The sequence below is a fragment of the Heliangelus exortis genome, chromosome 16 (genome assembly GCF_036169615.1).
Source record: "Heliangelus exortis chromosome 16, bHelExo1.hap1, whole genome shotgun sequence".
Classification (NCBI taxonomy): domain Eukaryota; kingdom Metazoa; phylum Chordata; class Aves; order Apodiformes; family Trochilidae; genus Heliangelus; species Heliangelus exortis.
In genome coordinates, this window is record NC_092437.1 from 6,667,455 (window position 1) to 6,686,113 (window position 18,659).

At 43.2% G+C, this 18,659-nt stretch overlaps 1 protein-coding gene across 1 annotated transcript in view; it reads left to right on the forward strand.

The window, feature by feature from the left end:
• The first annotated feature begins 2,345 nt into the window (after positions 1-2,345).
• Positions 2,346-18,659, forward strand: part of BMP7 (bone morphogenetic protein 7) — a 43,876-nt gene continuing 27,562 nt past the window's right edge. The window contains exon 1 of the mRNA XM_071759520.1: positions 2,346-2,975. Within this exon, the coding sequence (XP_071615621.1) occupies positions 2,462-2,975 (514 nt within the window). The 5' untranslated portion in view covers positions 2,346-2,461. The remainder of the gene's footprint in view (positions 2,976-18,659) is intronic.

Here is an 18,659-nt window from a genome sequence, read left to right on the forward strand (position 1 = left end):
AGTTCACTGTTCCACCCTTAAAATTTTGTTAAAACTTCATTGTTCATGAGGAAGGAGTCTCCCAGAGTCTCCCAGACCAATACTCAAAACTTGGGAAAAAACAACTGCCTGCAAGGAATAAAAAAGAAAGTGAAATGAAGTTATCTGGAGCTGAAAGGGAGAGCAGAGGGATGCTGAATCATCTGTCTGCCCTTCTACCACTAGTTTAAGCCAACCTAAGGCAGCCCAGCCCAGACACCCTCTCCTTGCCCCCAGCTGTGCATTCCTGTGGCCTCCCTAGTTCCAGCACAATATACAGTCAGTCAGAACAAGGAGTTGATCCAACAGAAAAATAACTCAGCAAAACCAAATATATAAATTTTTAAAAAGAAAAATTACTTTTAAAACCAGAACCAGCTTCCTGACCTGTGTGTGGATGTGTCAGTACCAGCACTGCAGAAGGGTGGGGCTGCACAGCTGAAGGTCCAGGCTGGGGTGGGATGAGGAAAACCCCATATTTCTCAGGAGGAGCCTGGATTTAGCTCAGCTTAAGTTGATCTGAAACCACACCCTCATCAAGAGAAAAATTTAGGCAAATACCTGCCTGGTTAAGAGCAGGTTAGTGCTGCTCCTCAGGAAATATAATAGATGCCAGAGAGCTTGATCTTAACTGGGTATCCAAAATGCAGATTCTTAGGTATTGGTGTTTGCATTAGTGGGATTCGAGCACCCTCAATTAGCACCAGTGAGCTTAGCAAGTGCTCTCAGGTAACATAAAGTAGATGTGGCTTCACAGCCTCTCTCCCCCCACCATCTTCCCGGAGTCTGAGCCATTCCTAAACATGTGCTAGAATTGAGCTAGGAGTTTATTGCAGGTTCGACCACTATTTCAATAGCACCATGAGTCATTACGAAATGTCATGCCTCAGTTTCCCTGTTATTAAGAGGTGCACATGCAAACACAAAAAACACTAAATCACTCACTGTGTTTCCCATGAAGCTTTTTTGTCTAGTTATCTTCTGTTCAGATATGGATATTAAATGTAAAGGGCTAAAAAATATGCTAAATATTAGCGTCCAGAAAAGATGCAGTATCTGGCCCTAGATACAACTGGATATATGTATCAAAAAAATGCTGTCCTCCTTTCTCCCCTGTCCCTCTTCTTCCTCCTTCGCCTAAGGAATGAATCTTAATGTTAGCATAAACTTAGTGTGTATGTAGTTTCTGAAATTACTTCGGGCTGGACTTGGTGACCCAGATAAATGCTTCCATCTTGCTTTTCCCTTGCTTTCCAAGTAAGATTTGGGAAGCAGTGTGCTACATTTGTTAGCTGAGATTATTATTATTTACTGATGTAGTAGGCATCTATTTAGAATAATCAGGACTGGGGTGCCTTACGGTGAATGTTACACCCACTGAGTTAAAAAGGTTAAAAGTCACTGCTTCAAAAAGTTGAAAATCCATCTCAAGACAGTATTGCACAAAGGTATAGTACCAGTGTTGTACCAGTATTGTATGAGTGTTGTACCACTGTTGTACCAGGCAGTCCAAGGAGAAAGGGAGAGAACAGGGTAATGTAATGGCATAAACCAGCCCTGAGTACAGGTTGATGGTTCCAATCCAAGTAAAAGCTTCTGGTTTTATTACTCTTGTGTAAGATAACTCTCCCCTCGGATTTCTAATGCTTCTCCATTGCTGCCAGGTGCAAAAAGTGACCTGGGGCTCTGTGCACACAGATATATGTGGCTTCATGTGTGAATACATAATCATCGCATCATTGTATTTTAAATAATTCAGTGCTGTTTAGTTTGTCCTGGATAGTCTCTCCTGATCTTCAAAAGAAAAGTTAAAAAAAAAAAAAAAAAAAAAAAAAAAAGGAAGAAAAAAGCCTGCCTGAGTATTCATGTTTGTGCAGACAGACGCTGTACTTAGTGAATCTATAAACTCTCTGAGAGTTTGCACCCCTTCCTTGTACATAAACCACCCTCCCTCCTGGGGTGTTCTTCTCCTTAATTACGTTCACATTAATTTAAGCACTTGGGACCGGCTCACCCCAAGCCAGCAGGCTCCGCAAACATCCTGAAAAGCAACCTGATCAGATGTTCCTCCTCTAGGCAGTTACACGGATTTTCTCTCCCAAGCGGTTTGGAGCGGGCGAGCGAGAGAGAGCGCTTGGGTTTTCCAGCCTGCTCCTCCCACCAGAGACAACCTCCCGCTGCCTCTCTGCCGAGCAGCACTGCACACACAGCTCCGCCGCGGCGTGCGGGACGCGGGCAGAGCGCTCCGCTCCTCCCGCCGCCGGGGGAAGCGCCCCGGGCCGCCGCCGCCACCACCGCTCCGTCCATGGGCCGGGTCCGCCGGGCAGCCCCCGCCGCCGGGCCATGAGCGGGCTGCGGAGCCTCCGCGGGGGCTGCCGGCCGCCGCAGTGAGCGCGGGGCCGCGCCGTCCCTCCGCTCCGCTCCGTTCCGCGCCGCTCCGCGCATGCCGGCGGGGCGCGTCCCGCGGCGGGGCAGCCCCGCGCCCCCCGCGCCGCCCCTCCGCACCCGCCGCCGCCGAGCCGCGATGCCGGCGGCGGGGCGAGGGCAGCCCGCCTCCTGGCTCCTGGTGCTGGGCGCCGCCGCCCCCGCCCTCTGGCTGCGCTGCGTCCTCGCCGACTTCACGGTGGACAACGAGGTGCACTCCAGCTTCATCCACCGGCGGCTGCGCGGCCCCGAGCGCCGCGAGATGCAGCGGGAGATCCTCTCCATCCTCGGCCTGCCGCACCGCCCGCGGCCCCACCTCCACGGCAAGCACAACTCGGCCCCCATGTTCATGCTGGACCTCTACAATGCCATGTCCGTGGAGGAGGGGGCGGCGGGGGCCGCCGCTGAGGAGGGCGAGGGCTTCTCCTACCCCTATAAGCCCATCTTCAGCACCCAGGGGCCGCCCCTGGCCAGCCTGCAGGATAGCAACTTCCTCACCGAAGCTGACATGGTCATGAGCTTCGTCAACTTGGGTGAGTGCCTGCCCTCGGCGAGGCCCCGGGCTTGGATCCGGGATGACCGTGCAGGGGAACCGAGAACCGTGCCGGGGGGAGGCTCGAGCAGGGCTCTGGCCACCCACGGGAGGGCAGGGGCTGGTGGCGGAGGTGGCCGCAGTAGTGGGAAGTTTCTGCGGCGGGTCAGACGGGTGGCAACCCGCTTGGGCGAGGAAGGACAGGTAGCGGCCCTTGGACAGGCTGCTGCTTTGCGAGGCGATAGTTAAATGGCAGCAACGTGGGGAGAAGGCTGGGACTTCCCATCACAGCACTTGGACAGCCACAAGCTCTCGTCACGCTTCACCCTGTACACCAACCACACTAAGTTCTTTGTCGTCTTCTCCCTTTGATAGGAGCACTCGCTGCACCTCAGCAATCGGATTTGCAGGTAGAAATTGAACAGGACGATTAACAGGTCTGGTTTGCATCCCGCACTGCTAAGGGAGACAGGACACGCAGTCAGGACCACGGGTCCTGGTGTGGCTCCAGCACGGGGCTGGTGCTCGAGTAGGATGCAGGGCGACCAGCGCTGCTTAGATGGATAAAGTTCCCTGTGGCATCCCAGCGCTCCCGCAGCCGAAGGGGCCGAGCTGCTCGCACATGTTTTCCTAATGGCCCGAGAGGGATTCCACAGTAAATCCTTATTTACTCCTGCAGCTTTTTCTGTTGACCCCAGTTTATGCAGCTAACTCGCCTCTTTTCACAAGCACATGTGGATGGGTTTATGCAAATGATATGAAAGCTGGCATGCTTTGTATGCGGCTCACGAGGCCTCTCTAATTGGATGCCATGGCTCAATCTGATTTCTATTTGCTTGCTGTAGGTTGCACCCTCGTGTCGACTGACTTGGCTGGATTTGAGTAAAACGTTGTCGGGATGAGCATTCTATTTAAAATATATAATTATAGACCTGGTTCGCTCTACCCATTTTTAGATCTCATCACATGCAGCTCTAAAACCACCACACGGACAGGGTGCCTGCAAGGTCAAGACAGAATCTGAATAGTATTTCCAAAACAAGACTAACTCAAACTTTGTCCCAAACAAAGGGACAAGAGGAGCCCACCTCTGTCACATAACCCTCTAGGGATTACAGACAGCCCTGTTGCCAATAAATCCATTAACACCTTTATGGATGTCACTGTTCTGGACATTTCCAGTGTCTGGAACTTCAGAGGCAGCAAAGATTAAATCACCACCTAAATCATCATTTCTCTAATCCCAGCACTTCAACTAACTGAAAAAGATCAGTAGCTGTAAGGGCTCTGTGACACACGTTAATAATTATTAGACATGGTAGCCATCCCAGCACAGTTCCTGCATGATAGGGAGAAATGGGAAGCTGTGGGAGATCTCTGGTTTGCGTGACCCGCGCCTCCTTGTTGACTTCCATAAGCTTCCCAGTGGGAAGCTCTGAATTACATCTGGCCTGGGGGCTGAGCTCTTTGAAAGTGCTGGTGCTCTCCATTTGGAATTAGTGTTTGTCTAATCGCTGCTAGATACTTAAGCTAATCAGCAATGATACATTTATTATCAAATATTTGAACAGGCAAAAGTACCAATGGTGGTCAAATATTTGATTTTAGAGGTGAGAGTCGTCTTTCTAACAGTTTTATGTGGTTCTTGGGTCCCATACCACATGCTACCAGAGTGCAGGGGAGTCTCAAACAGAAGACAAAGGATGTTGAAATAACAATAGCAAAACTCACACTTCTGTTTCCATTTCAGTATAGAGAAGAGAACCTTTGTGAAGCATAGAAGTACCTAATGGAAGGGAGTGTAGCACCGGGGAAGCAGCTCTGTTCCCTGAGTGTAGTTTACTTACTGCAGAACTTTGATCAGTGAAACTGCAGTGCTCCCATCCAGGCGTTGCTGCCCGTGGAAGTTTTACATTAAAGGAATTAATATTCAGGTTCCCATTGGTTTGAATACAAAGGGGTGGAATCGCTCCATAAACTGAGAATGTACCAGTTTCTAAGTGAGAACTTTTTGTAGAGCAGGTTATACCTGTATAAACTGTACCTAATCAATAGTTGATGTCCTTATGTGCTGCCTGCAGTGGATGCATTAATTCATTTCTACCTGCTGGGTTTTGTAGTTGGCTTAGAAATCCAGAAGTGTTCTTTATTCAGTTAACTTAATTATCGTATTATTTAATTGTCACCTTGATCAGCGAGTAGTAAAAATGCAGGTAAAATTCAACAGTTTTACAAAGGGCAGGTGGAATTCTTACCAGCAAGGCACATTTCAGAGGTTTATCTGCATTGTTTTGTTCCCTTGTCAACAGTGCATGCCAGGACGAGTTTAAAAAGGACATAGATCTATAGTAGCTTTCTTCATCATTGTGCACACCTTTCATCCCATTACAGTCATCGGTCTTTCATCTTTACAGGACAAAGACAGGCTTGTTTATGGACTTCTTAATGAATTAGACCAGCCACTCACTCCCAGATATAGCCAAATACAGCACCTGCTTTGATATATACAGATTTCTATGACATTCAGGGGGAATTAGAAGATCTATTGTTGAGCAGATATTTTGGGGGACTTTCTACAATAATCCCTTTTAAAGTGGAGCTGAATTGCTAAATGCAGACTGTAGTAAACTGCATTCTAGTTTTGTAAGAGATACTCTGTGAGCATTGCATTTCACAGGTAGGCTTTTATTACTATACTAGAGCTGTCACAATGGGGAAGTGTCACAGCATAATAAAGTTCCATCTTAGAATGGAGGAAGTAAAGTTCATAAAGAATACTTTTACATTTCAATAAATAAAACATGCTATTCCAGGATTCCAAATGCTAATCAAGAAATAAACTTTCTTTGCTTTATTATTCTTCATCTATCTAGTCATACAACTTTAAAGGACGATCAAATATATATATAATAAAGATTTATATTGCAAGATTTACAAAGCTACACAGTAAAAAAAAACAAAAACAAACAACCCCCCATCACATTGATTTCTGTGGAGATCCTGTGCATTTTTATTTCAGAGAAATTATACTGGGTATTGGTAGGGAGGAACCAGAGCACAGGTGCTCCATTTCAGAGTTATGTTGCAGGGAGCTTTTTACTAAGCATGTAATGTTACTGTAAAATCTTGACAATTAATTAGATTTAGATTTATAACCAGTCAACTCACAGGCTATATTTTCTCTTAGCTTACACCTGTGCTAAGATGGATGGGGAATGGAGTTGTGTCAAGAATGAAGCTAAATGTAAATTAAAAGATAATTTACCCATAGTGGTCTGCGTAAGTTAGGCAGTTAATTACTGGCTAATTTTATAAAATTTATTACTATAATTTCAGTATTCAGAATTTTGTTTCAGATCCTGTCCGAGTACAATTTACAAACTGATCCATTTTAGGAACTAAAAAAATTCCAAGCATTTTTTGCACAAGTTTAGTTTCAAGTTTGTAAACAGCAGCTAAGGAGTAAACATCCTTTAGTTTACTTAGACTCTCTCTTCTAAAAATAATCCTGTTGTCCTTATGTGGGTAATTTTCCCTCAGTAAACAGACTTGCTCAGAATATTTTTTAGAAGAGTCGGCACAAGTGATATGCAATTTGCTAATTTGTCTCGTGGTTGATTATAAAATGAACAATATTGTTTAATCCTGGCAAGAAATAAGGGGGGGGGGAATTAGTCATTCTTGGAAGGAACACATGAAAGTGGCTTTTGTTAATGTAAATCAAGAAGCTGAAGAGTCCCCAAGTTTCCTTTTATTTCATACCATCTGGCTGTCCTTTTTGTTGACAAGTGTTTGGCATAGAGAACCATCTCTTTGCCCTTTAATAACAGGCTTTAACACTGTAGGGTATTAGAAAAAGATTCTATAACAGTTAAAAAATTTCCTTCAGGGAATACTTTATAAAGTGAGCATGGGCTGCAGGCATTTGCAGCTGTAACCTGGCTTGTGTTAAAATTTGGAAAGGGGCTGCCTTGCATTCCAGCTCACTACAGGCCTTCATTGGTGTACAGCCAAAGGTTAATATAGATGTCACACAGTTTTTCTTTGGAGAGCCTCAGATATAAGAGTACACGTACAGCTGTGTTTTTAGTAACCCTTTCATAATCACTTCTTTTAAACCTCATTTTCCTGCTTATATAAATCAAAGATTTTCAGGGATATCTGACCTGGAGTTGAACTTATTTGATCTTCACATATTTCCCACTTGAAACAAAGCAGATTAAATGTTAGCCTTGGATGCCTGGTCTTGATCACATGGGTTGTCCATACATTAGGCCAAGCCCTCAGTTTGGTTTTTTCCCCCTCTCCACCTAGTGCTCTTACAAGCTCTCAAGCCTCAACAGGTACCTCCTGTAATCGTGTTGGGCAGTAAGGATAAATGCAACACCTGGTGTAAGATTAGTTAAGGCAGAAGGCTTGCAGCAATCTAAAAGGTATGAAGAGTACACTGACCCTGCAGCAAGTAACCAGTGGGTATTCCTTGAATGCGTAGACCTGTTCTAGAAACATTAATTAATTTTTAAATTTTCAGGTGCAAAATGGCAGAGCAGAACAGGAACTATTTACTTCTGCCATACGGGTGCTGTGGTAGCAGAGAACGGAGCAGCTGAGGACAGATGTCCTCGTGCAAGGAAAAAGGACATGGAAACCATCCCCATCCCCTTGCACGCTTCTGCTGTGGATTTGTCCCAGAGGCAGGGGCTCTCTTTTTTTCCCACACAGGCTGCCCTGGGGAGGTGAAGCCCCCTTCCAGGCACTGTAGTTAAAAAGCCAAAACACAAGGGCTTCTAAAGTGCTTTGAAGGAGACAAGCCTTGATGGCCAGATCTTGTGATGCTTGTAACTGGAGTTGGGCACAAGTGAAGCGTGCAGGACCTGCTCCCAGCAAGTGCTGCTGGCCTCGGTGAGGTGTGTGTGTGTGTGTGTGTGTGTGTGTGTGTGTGTGTGTGTGTGTGTGTGTGTGTGCATCCCCCCATCACTCCTTTTGCAAAGGAGGTTTAATGGCCTCTGGGCAGGCAGCATGAAACCAGGCATTACGTTTTCCTCTGTAAATAAGCTTGAAACACTTTTTCAGGCTGGCCGGGGGGGGGGGTGGGGAGTGGTGGGGAGAGATATGTGAGAGAAGGTTACACAAGTGGTTGGAAACATTAATTAAAAAAAAAAAAAAGATTATAACTATTTAAGCCTAGTCGGGGCTGTTGACAAGTTCCTTTTAAATAGAACACTGCAATGTTTTAGTTTAATACATTCTGGCAGTGTCACTGGGGTTAAGGCTAATACTGGGATGTGTGGATCCTGTCATGTTATTGTCAGGAGGAATGCAGGGATTAGGTTTAAAAGTGGCGGTGGGTGAGTTGTGCAGCTGTGTACACTTATTATAAAAGATTTAAGTCCCACTGGTAAAATCAATATATTAAATTGCAAGAGTCTCTGTTTTTAATTAGTTTAAATCAAATATACTCTTAGTGCCGTTATGGCTTCTATCCTTCGCCCAAGTGAGGAAATGCTAATATTTATATGGAAACTGTTAATTTGTGGTTAGAATGATAGCACATTTAGTTTTATGCGTCTAAATTGTTCTAACTTGATGAATACCAGTGAGAAATTGCAATGATGGATGAAGTCATCTGAGCAAGAACACAACAAAGCAAATTTTGATTGCAGGCCATATAAAGAGACTACCTGTTGATAGAGACCATGACATTTTAAGCCCTTTCCAGTGGTACAGTCTTCCTCTCTGGGGCCTGCATCAGAACGCTCCCATGAATAAACTATCTATATTTTTATAATAAGAGATATAAAATTTAGAATATGGTATTATATGTATATTCTCTAAAGGGATTGAACTTCTAAGTCAATGATGAGATGTTTAAATTAGTTTCAGGATAAAGATTTTCATTCTACAACTGTTTGAAGTAAATGGGACTACTCAAAAGGACTAATCACATGGATGAAGTCCTGCTCATGTGTATGTTGTGAAAATGAAAACCCAAGAGAAAATTCTTGGCTAGGTCTTCATTGGTGTAAATTGTCAAATTTCTACTGAAACTGGCCCTATGGTCTCATTTATACAACAGTACGTCCAAAGTAATTCCCATAAACTCCCTCTTGATTTACATTAGCACAACTGAGAACAGAATTGGGCCAAAGAAATGCCCCTGTGTTGAAATAATGAGCATGCAGTAGTTTCTGTTAGAGCTTCAAACAGTTTTCTCTCCAAATCTTGAAACTGTTTTTGAGGGAGGCTTCCTTTGCTGCAAACAATCAAAACATGAACTGGCTCCTATTAGTCACTGCTTATCATTATTAGTCCAGTCCGTGTTGTTGAACTACAGCTGAATTCCCATCTTTGCAACAAACAGAATTCAACAAATAATGTTTGACAAAAATGTGAAACTGATATTTCTTAATACAAGACATATTTCATATGGAGAAACTTTAGTGCTGAAAGATTCCTGGTATCAAAATATCTGAATCACAGTACAAATAAACAGTGTGTTGTAAAGGCTGCAGGGCCAAATTCCAAGCTGGAGCAGTTCCACTGGAGTCAGTGGAGTTGTGCCAGAAGATAAACTGCCATCTAGATTTTTTTTTTTGGTGTACATGTCAAAACCAGAAGCATTTAAGATTTTGTCAGTAAACATCTTTGCTACAACAAAGGTTGCATGCAGCAAAGTTTGAACCAACTTTAATCCAAATATCTCTTCTGGAAATCTTTATTTAGTTGATGAACAATACAAAGTTTGATGAGACCCCCTTTATTTGGGTATATGTTGTATGATTCCAATATTTATACATAAATTTACCTGATTTACAGCAAGTAATGTGAGGGGATCTTGGGCATGAGCCCTTGTCACCAAGGCCCCCAATACGGTACCATGCACATTCTTTTAAATATTTGTGTCTACATCTTGAACTCAGCGAAAAATCTTTTAGTGATCCAGATTGGGTGGGTTGAATTAATGGCAACTTTGAGACTACAAGTTTTAGTGTAATTGCTTTATTGTTTTGGAACCAAAATGCTTACAATTCAGTTCCTGTGCAAACATGTTTAACGTGTGTTAATGTGTTTCAAAACCAGACCCTCTCCGCAAAATTCTGCTTCTCATTAATTGACATCAGTAGCATGGTACAGTATTTCAAAGCACTGGCTAAATATAAACTGTGTTTCTAATTTCCTTACTTTCCTGTGTTTGGAATGCCAATGTTAATTTGTTCCCATGGAAGAGTGAGAGCTGCCAACCACAGTTTTTATATAAATGGCTTTACAGTGCAGGGCTGCCAGCATTAAATGATACTTAGGAATTTTCATAACACTTTGTCTTCAATGTTTGTGTATGTGTGAGAGAAACAGAGAGAGATATAGGATGCTGAACAGCACAACCACTGGTGATCAAGGCAAAATGATTGAAGAAATTTATCCTTTGAGTAGCTGTTAATATGTCTTCTCATTTAAGATTTTTGATAACCTATCGGTTATTTAGATAGTGCATTCAATCTGCCTAGAACATCCTATGTTGCAATGCATTTTGTTGCTAACTATCCAAACAGTTCTATGGTTCCCCCTTCATCCCACAATTTTAGTTATGTATTAACAGATGAGCAGAAGGACTTCTGTTTATGTTGCTATTCTAATCATTATGGACTAGGTTTTAAGAATGTGATATTACTCAGCATGAGAAAATATAAATATAAAAGGAAAAAAGCTGCCACAGCTAAGGAATAGGGCAATTAACTGATTTTGATTTAAACTGCCAACAGATAATTTTTCTTTAAAAGACTAGGAGTACCTAGATAAAATCATGTGCTTTCTCAAAGCTCAAGCATAATCACAGTTTCTTTAGTGGTATGTCTTTGTACATGAAACAAATGTGACGTTCCCTTTAAACAAATCTATTTTAAACTGATGATGGTGAAAACAACACCTGTTTATGTGTTTCTCCTTTTATTCCTGGAGGATATTCAAAATACAAATTGTTCAGGTTTCAGTTGGTTCCTCTTAATGAGCACTATGGTTTATCTCTTAATTTCCCATTTTATTGGAACAGGTGCAGTGTCTGCAATCTGTGCCAGCCCTGTACTATACCAACAAACAAAGTGGTGTTTTGGTTCACTGGCTTTAGAAGTCTCCTGAGAGTAAAGAAATGAAAGAGAAAGAATTTAGAAAGTGCCTAGTGAAGGAAAAGCACTTCAAGTAATGTGCTTTGTCACTCAAGTCTTCCCGTAAATTACCTTAAACTATTTCTAAAGTGTCTGAAAAATTTTATCCGTAGAGTATTGAGTTTCTGTTCTATCTCGGAGGTCCCACGCTATTCTTTATCATCTTTATCTAAATGCAATAGCTTCTAAGTTAGACTTTTGTTGTCAGGTTGGATTAAATTTTACAGGATCAAAAATTTCTTTTGCCATTGCCTTGAAGTTGTAGAAGAATTTTAAATTTTCAGCTTTTCACTGTTTCTGATTCTGCCTCATTTAAAAGATACTGCAAATAGCCATCTGAGTTTAAACAAGATTATGTTGTAATTAGACAGACAAACTCATAATTATTTAAGGGCTAAACCACCACCAACAACCCTTTCAGATTCATTCTGACAGTGTTTATCCAGTGTATCTGGAAAGGCTTACAATTAAAGTGCCTGAAGGGTGGGGATGAGATTTTTCAGCATGCAGTCAGTGCTATCAGGTCCACCTGGCCTGGGAAAGTATGCAGAAGGCTTTGTGGCAGAGAAAATCCTTTAGCTTAGATCTTCATGGCGAGCCCTTAAAAGCTACCTTCCTTTAAAACAAAAACAAAAAGAAAAAAAAAAAAAAAAGGAGGGGGAGAGGGAAGGCACTGCTTCCCTCTGAATTGTAATTGAAACAATCAAGTGCCTTCTTAGGAACTTTCTGATGAGGAGCACTGTCCTGTTGATCAAGCCAATAATCTTGCAGCATATAATTTTTTTAAGTTTTGCCTGTTGTGCACAGGTGCCTTTCAAATGAGCAAAAGGTTTCCTTTCATTAGGCTGCCACCTCCCAAGGTGCTGCTCTGAATTACACCTCCACGCAACCCCACTGATGTCACCAGGCAATAGCCTCAGCTGGAGCAACCTGGCCCAAGGCCACCCTGCAGCAAAGTCACCACAATTGACACCATCTGAGGAGCTGGCACAGGGTCTTGACCAAGTTTTGGGAGCTGTAAATCAGGTCGAGCTTTGTCTCTCTCACTAGAACCACTGGGCCAAACCCTTCTCTCTTTTTGATGGCACCGGTGGGGCTGCCTCTCTCCTCTAATTTTACCAATTGTTCTTCCCGTGGCACAGTGCCAGTAAATCTTTTAAAAACAGACCAGAAGACCCCTGGGAGAACTACTAAAAATGTTCATAAAATAAGACAGCATAAGTAGTTGGGAGTTAGGATTCTGCTGGAGAGGCAAGTTTCTCAGTGAGTTGGCAGAACTTCCCTACTTGTGTACCTGAACCCCTCCTGGGCTGTAATGAGTCCTTCAGCACCCTGAGAGCACACAAGTTCAGGTTTATCATTTAAATGGAAGATATAAAGATTTGAAGTTACTGTAATTTAGAAATTCTGAACTCTGGTGCTCACAATTCAGTAGTGTCAGGGTTTTAACAGCAGTTTCTTTCCATCAGCCCAGTATCCACTATGCCACAAATGATCCTCGTTCACCACTAACAGGAATCAATTTCTGATCCTATCTGTTCCACCTATGTGCTCCACGATGCCAAGCTGCACCTCCTCAGGTGCTCAAGGTTAAAACTTACTGTTTCTGTCACTCAAAATATTCCGAATATTTTAATCTTGCTACTTTTATTTGTTTATTTACTGTGCAGTAATTATAATCCAGTGGGGACTTTTTAGATGTTAATAAAGAGAACTGCACCTCACTTCTCCTGAAGCCTGTGTGGTACCATAAACATCATGCTGAGTTTAAGTTCCCCTTTCTGACCATATAATTAAAAAATCCAGGTTTTGTTAAGAGGAGGGAATTTTTTTTTCTTTTTAACAAAAAGAAATAGAAAAAAAAACCCAAAGAAAAGAAGTAACTTTAGCCTCACAATCTGCAAGCTACATAAAGCAATAAATGGTCAGTTGAGACAGGGAAAAACCAGAACTGCTGGAGATTGGTTGTTTCCTTTTGGAGGAAACAATAAATGTGCCTACTTGTATTTTAACAACATTACTACTGGGCCCCTTAATTACACAAATATACTTGTAATAAACTGCAGAAGACAAGAGCTGAAAGAAAATCATGCAGCACAGTTCTTCTCAACTCAGAAAGAAACTTTTGAGCTCTTTTAAACCACGGCCCAGATCAGAAATGAAGATACTTCAGCACTATGGGATGAATCATGTGTCTCCTGAGACAGGTGAGAAGGAGCAGCTAATCAGACATGTGGTGTAAAGCTTCTCTCAGTGGTGTGAACACAGCTTTGACCTCTGAATACAACAATTCCTGCATTATAATCAAATTACAGGAATATTAGACTGTGTCCCCAGAACCCTCTGCCTGTTATGCTACATTAAAACCTGACACAGGGAATAGAGAAATGCATGAAGGAATCCAGAATGATGCAGGAACACGAGCAAGCTAACCCCCAAATATTTTTTTAGAAAACAGAAACTGTAATTTTGCTTATTAGTCCATAGCTGTGAGATGGGAGTTGTTTCACTGAAAACATTACAGAGTAGGGAAAAACCCAAGTCAGTGTGTCTAATACTCTGGAAGTCTTTCCTCTCCCCAGCTTGGCACTTGTAGTCCAGCAACTGGGAGTCCTGACTGATAGGCAAGAAACTGAGCTGGAGAAGAGTGATTTGTGTTCCAGCTCCTTGAGACACTTTCCTAAATGCCATTCTCTAATTTCTGTGCTATTTTTAATAGCTGCATGCAACAGGCTGTGAACTGCCTCCCTTCATTCACACCAAACCCACGTGAGGATGCAAAACTTGTGTTACGACAGCTGATCTTTCACCCCAGAACTGCAATTGAAAAATTGTGTTTGAAGACACAAAAAACCCAAAACAAACCAGAAAATGCTGTTGTTAGGGGCTGACTCAGGAGGCCTGGATGGCCCAACCCTAGCGAGAGGCTCAGTGTCAGGAATGTGATCTGCAGTGTGGTATGCAGGGCTAGGTGCTGCTGATGTCACTGATGGGCTTATCTTGTACCAAAAAAAATTCCTCCTGTATAATAGAGATCGTGGGTGGGAATTAAACTCAAAATAAATCTCCTAACCTTCAGATGTTGTTATGCCTGGGGCGTTGGCCACCAACATTTAAGGTGTAAAAGGAATGCACACACACACTCTATACAAGTGCATGTATGAGACATATATATGTGTCTTCCTGAGGATATTTCTGAAATTGTACTTAAAACTCACCAATTGCTCTAAAACACTCGCATTTTACATCTACCAACAGAATATAGGACAGAATATCACCAACTTTGAGATCCTTAATATTGATATTTCTCAGGCCCGTATACCATATTATTGAAAGAATAAACAATGCCCTGCCTGTTTCTCCTAAAAACAAATGTGTTGCACAGCAAACTTTCCTAGAAAGTAAAAATGTTGTATGCATAAACTACATGCAGGCAAAAAACCAGTACACGGATGTGTGTGTGGTGGTTGGCAGTGAGAAGCAGAGCTGGGCAGTGACCTCCTCTCCAGCCCTGTTGTGCTCAGTGCCCCACCTGATCTCAGCTATCTTGGCAGCACAGAGGAAACATGATGATCTCAAAGAAAAATGTGAAAGAGGTCACTTAAGTTTCACTTTAGGGAGAAATGTCACTATAGGAAAACTTTTTAAGCATTAAGTGAGATCTCTAATAATTATTTTCCAAAATCATTCCCCCCATCTCTCCAAATACTGTATTACTATCTAATAATCCTGGCTTATAAAGTGTGTTAATATCTCTGGACCTCTCACATACAGAATATAGGAGAACCATGCAGTAGATGTAGGAGGCAGGATGCAAGACAAACTCTGCTCTTGCAGGATTTCCCCTCCAGGGCAGATGGAGCTCTCCCCTACGTAGTTTGTTGCCCCCTCATCTCCCAGTGCTCTCCTGATGGAGGAAGGCACAGATGTTTGTTACTGCACAGACAAGCTCAAAATGTCCAGCTGATTGTGGTCTCCTGGCACAGCTTGGGGTGTATGCATTCCAACTTGAAATTTTGCTGATTACAACCAAAGGCTGAGATTCTTATCTGATGGCCACATGTCTGATACTGACTGCTTATTTTGTAATAGCCCACAAGCTGCTTTCTCAACAAAACCAGAATCTGGGATTTCAGCTAAGAAATCCAGCAAGTCGTTGGGTTTCAGACCTGGAAAACTGGTTCTTGAATTATTTCCTTTTATCACAGCAAACCACAAAAATGGCTGTGTTCCTCCCAGAGAGCTTGTGCAGGTGTAGACCCACACTTGGGAATATTTTTTGGGGGGATGCTGGTATTGTTGTGGCAATATAATATTAAAGGAGGATTAATTAGATTTATGTTATTTATTTGGGCAGCTGTTTAGTAGATGAAAGGAAGTCGAATGCAAATGCAATGAATAAGCCTTAAGAGGCCAATGTGTGCAGCCACCTCTCTGCTCGTGTCCCTCAGCAGGGCTGGTGCAGAAACAGGCACATTCCTTTGACAAAAATGAGGCATTTGAAGATTCCATCAGCTGAACTTTCTCTTTCAAGTGTTGCCAGTAGATGCACAATATATACATGTGCTTTTAAAAGACTTTTATTTTGAACTCAAGATGTGAATCTATGGTATTAAGAAAAGCAGAACAATCCTTTATTTAGCTGCACCTGCACCTTAATGCCTAATGAGTTTAGTCTGATGGAATCCAGACCTCAGGAAGGATTATAAATTCTCATTTGATTTCATTTACTTCTAAAATACCTTAAACCAGCTGTACCAGTCCAGAATCCAGTCCTTCTTTCTGTATCAGTTTTGCAAATGCTGTTGAATCCTTTGCTGTATTAAATAACTTCATGCTATATAAACAATATACAAATACTAATAAGGAACAGAATGCAACTTGAAAAAATCATGTAGTGGAAAATAGCAGCATATAAGCTTGAGAAGCAACAGTGTAGGAGCTCAACTTTGTGAAAGCTCTTCACACTTTGGAAGCAAGATATGGAAAAATTTGAAAGTAGGTGGTTAGGCAATATCCTCTTGCTCTGAGCTGGTGTAAGGCAGAGGAGCCTGGCCCTGCAGACTCTGGGTGAACATGCAGCTCTCCAGGGTGTTAGTGCTACATTCAGCCATCACTGTCTGTTTTGTATAAACACATCAGAGACATTTGGGCAGTGACCTTCCCAAGATTACAGACTCAGACTGTTTATTATGAACAGTATCTAATTTATCAAATACATTTGAAGCCTCCTTAGTTTGCCCCAGTGTTACTGGAATGCAAGAGCACACTTTGATGCTGTTGCATCTCTGCATGGTCAAATCAATGCTTCAAAGAGTTTCTGTATCACAACTGGTTTTTCCTTTGCATGTCCTCTGTACTTGCAGATCAAGGTGCCTGTGCTGCATGCAGCTCCTACCTCCCTTCCCTTGTACAGACATCACTTGGGGTATGAGCAGACACCTTCAGAAGATCAGGGAAGCTGCTGCCCTTGCCCTCCAAGGATGAGCACCCTTCCAGTCCTCCAGTCACTAGTGAGCTGTCTTTTATCTGAGATTAGCTTAGAGTTGGCTAAAAACTTCAGGGAAACTTTCTTGGCTTCTCCCTGAAATGAACTTTGGTCTGAACTGAAGAACTGTTTCACACTTGAAAGCTTTAAAGAATGACCTGGATCTTTTTATTTCAAAATTTGACTTTCAACCCAAATAACCCCTTCTATGTTTCTCTTGCACTGTCTCTTATCTTTTCTAGCTGAATATACATTGTTTCTGACCAGATCCGTTCAGCCACATCTCTCCTTCCTTGGCCCTGTGGATTTGTTTCCATTTGTTCCACAGTGTGTGCACAAGTAGGCGAGGCAGAGTGCTGGTTTTTGCATCAGTGAATTTTTGAGAGGCCTTCAGCCTCAGAGTAGGTTGCAGGAAGCACCTTGGGCCCCACTTGTCTGCTGGTTGGACAGGGGGATTATTTTTCTCAATGAACCATATTCTCACTTTTCCTCCTCCTCCCCTCCTTGAGAGAGAGGCCCATCACCCAGCTTTCTCCTCTCAGGCAGCACTACCTTTTTCTGTGCTCTGGCTTTCACCTCAGTCTTCACCATCCCAGTCCTTATCCGTGATTCCTTCCGCTCCTCCCATGGCTGCCACTATCTCCTTGACCCCTGGATGCACTGGCAAAATGTGTGACTTGGAGTTCACACTTAATGCTGGCAGCTGCCCTGGCCTCACCGGGTCCAACTGTTCGATTTCACAGCACCATGGAGGCAGCTTTGCTGTCCCCCAGATTACAGAAAGAGTGCAATGTAGCAGTCATCACTGTTCAAACAAGAAAAAGAAAAATGTATTCCTGAGCCTCCACATTCCCCCCACAGCTGCATCCAGAGGATGTAGAGGATGCATTAGCCAGCAGAGCACCTCTGCTCTTAGGCTGTGCAATTCCATGCTACACATTGTGGTATAGACAAAGAAAAAAACCAAAGCAAAACAAAACCACAACAGAAGTTATGAGCTTTTGCCTGTCATTTTGCTCACTGCTCAGTTTGTCTACAGGGATGTTTCTAGAGGAGGGGGTAGAGAAGAGCTAAGCTTGTGCCTGGTGAGCAGGAAACATCACATCTGCTCTAGCCTGCCCTGCACAGCCCGAGGACCCTGCAGGGAGCTGCAGGAGGCCCTAGCTCAGAGCTGCTGTCCATGTGCATCTACATTTTACACATACACAAAGAGAAGCAACAGCCCCAGTTTGGCTGTGGTGCAGTCTGTTAGGGGTAAATGCCACCCTCAGTTATCTCCTCTCCTGGTGACTGCAGGAGGGCTCAAAACATTTTGCAGTTGCCACAACCCTGGCCAGCTGGGAGGACATGGGAGGAGCTGGAGATTTTGCAGCATCACCAGGGTCTCCAGTTTGTCTCTCACTATCTCTAAGAAAGTGCCACCCCCGAGGTGCTGGGAAAGGCAGAGCTGCTGGGGGAAAATCCCCAGGTAAGCACTGTCCTGGGCCCACCCTTTCCAGTGAAGGGGAGAAGAGAAACAAGATTTGAGAGGTTGGTGAAGGGAGGTCCTGCAGGAGATTTCCTTGTACTATTGGAAGATGAAGGTAGAAATAGAGGGAGTCTTACCTAAAGAACAACTTCATGAGCTCCCATTTATTCCTTTCCCCTTTCCCAGTTCCTCCCCACACCCCAAATCCCACAGCAATCCTAGGTGGCTTACAGCAGCTGCAGATGGATTGCAGCACCGTGCTGCTGCGGTTCACATGCTAAGACTGGGAATAAGGTATTCTGAAGAAACACAATTCTTCTTTGCTTATTTAACTTTGCTTTCCCCAGATACACATACAGACACTGCAAACTCAGCATCAGGATTCACACTACAGTCAGTCTGTTTACCATTAGGAGAGTTTTGTGTTCACAGAGCAGTCCCATGTGTAAATTTTTCACGATACCTTTCATCTAGTCTGGCTCTGATTTCAGCAGAGAAACCACAGCATAAGTGGGTACCAATCAGGGCACACTTGAAAAAGAAAATGGATTACCTGTGCATAACCTGCCC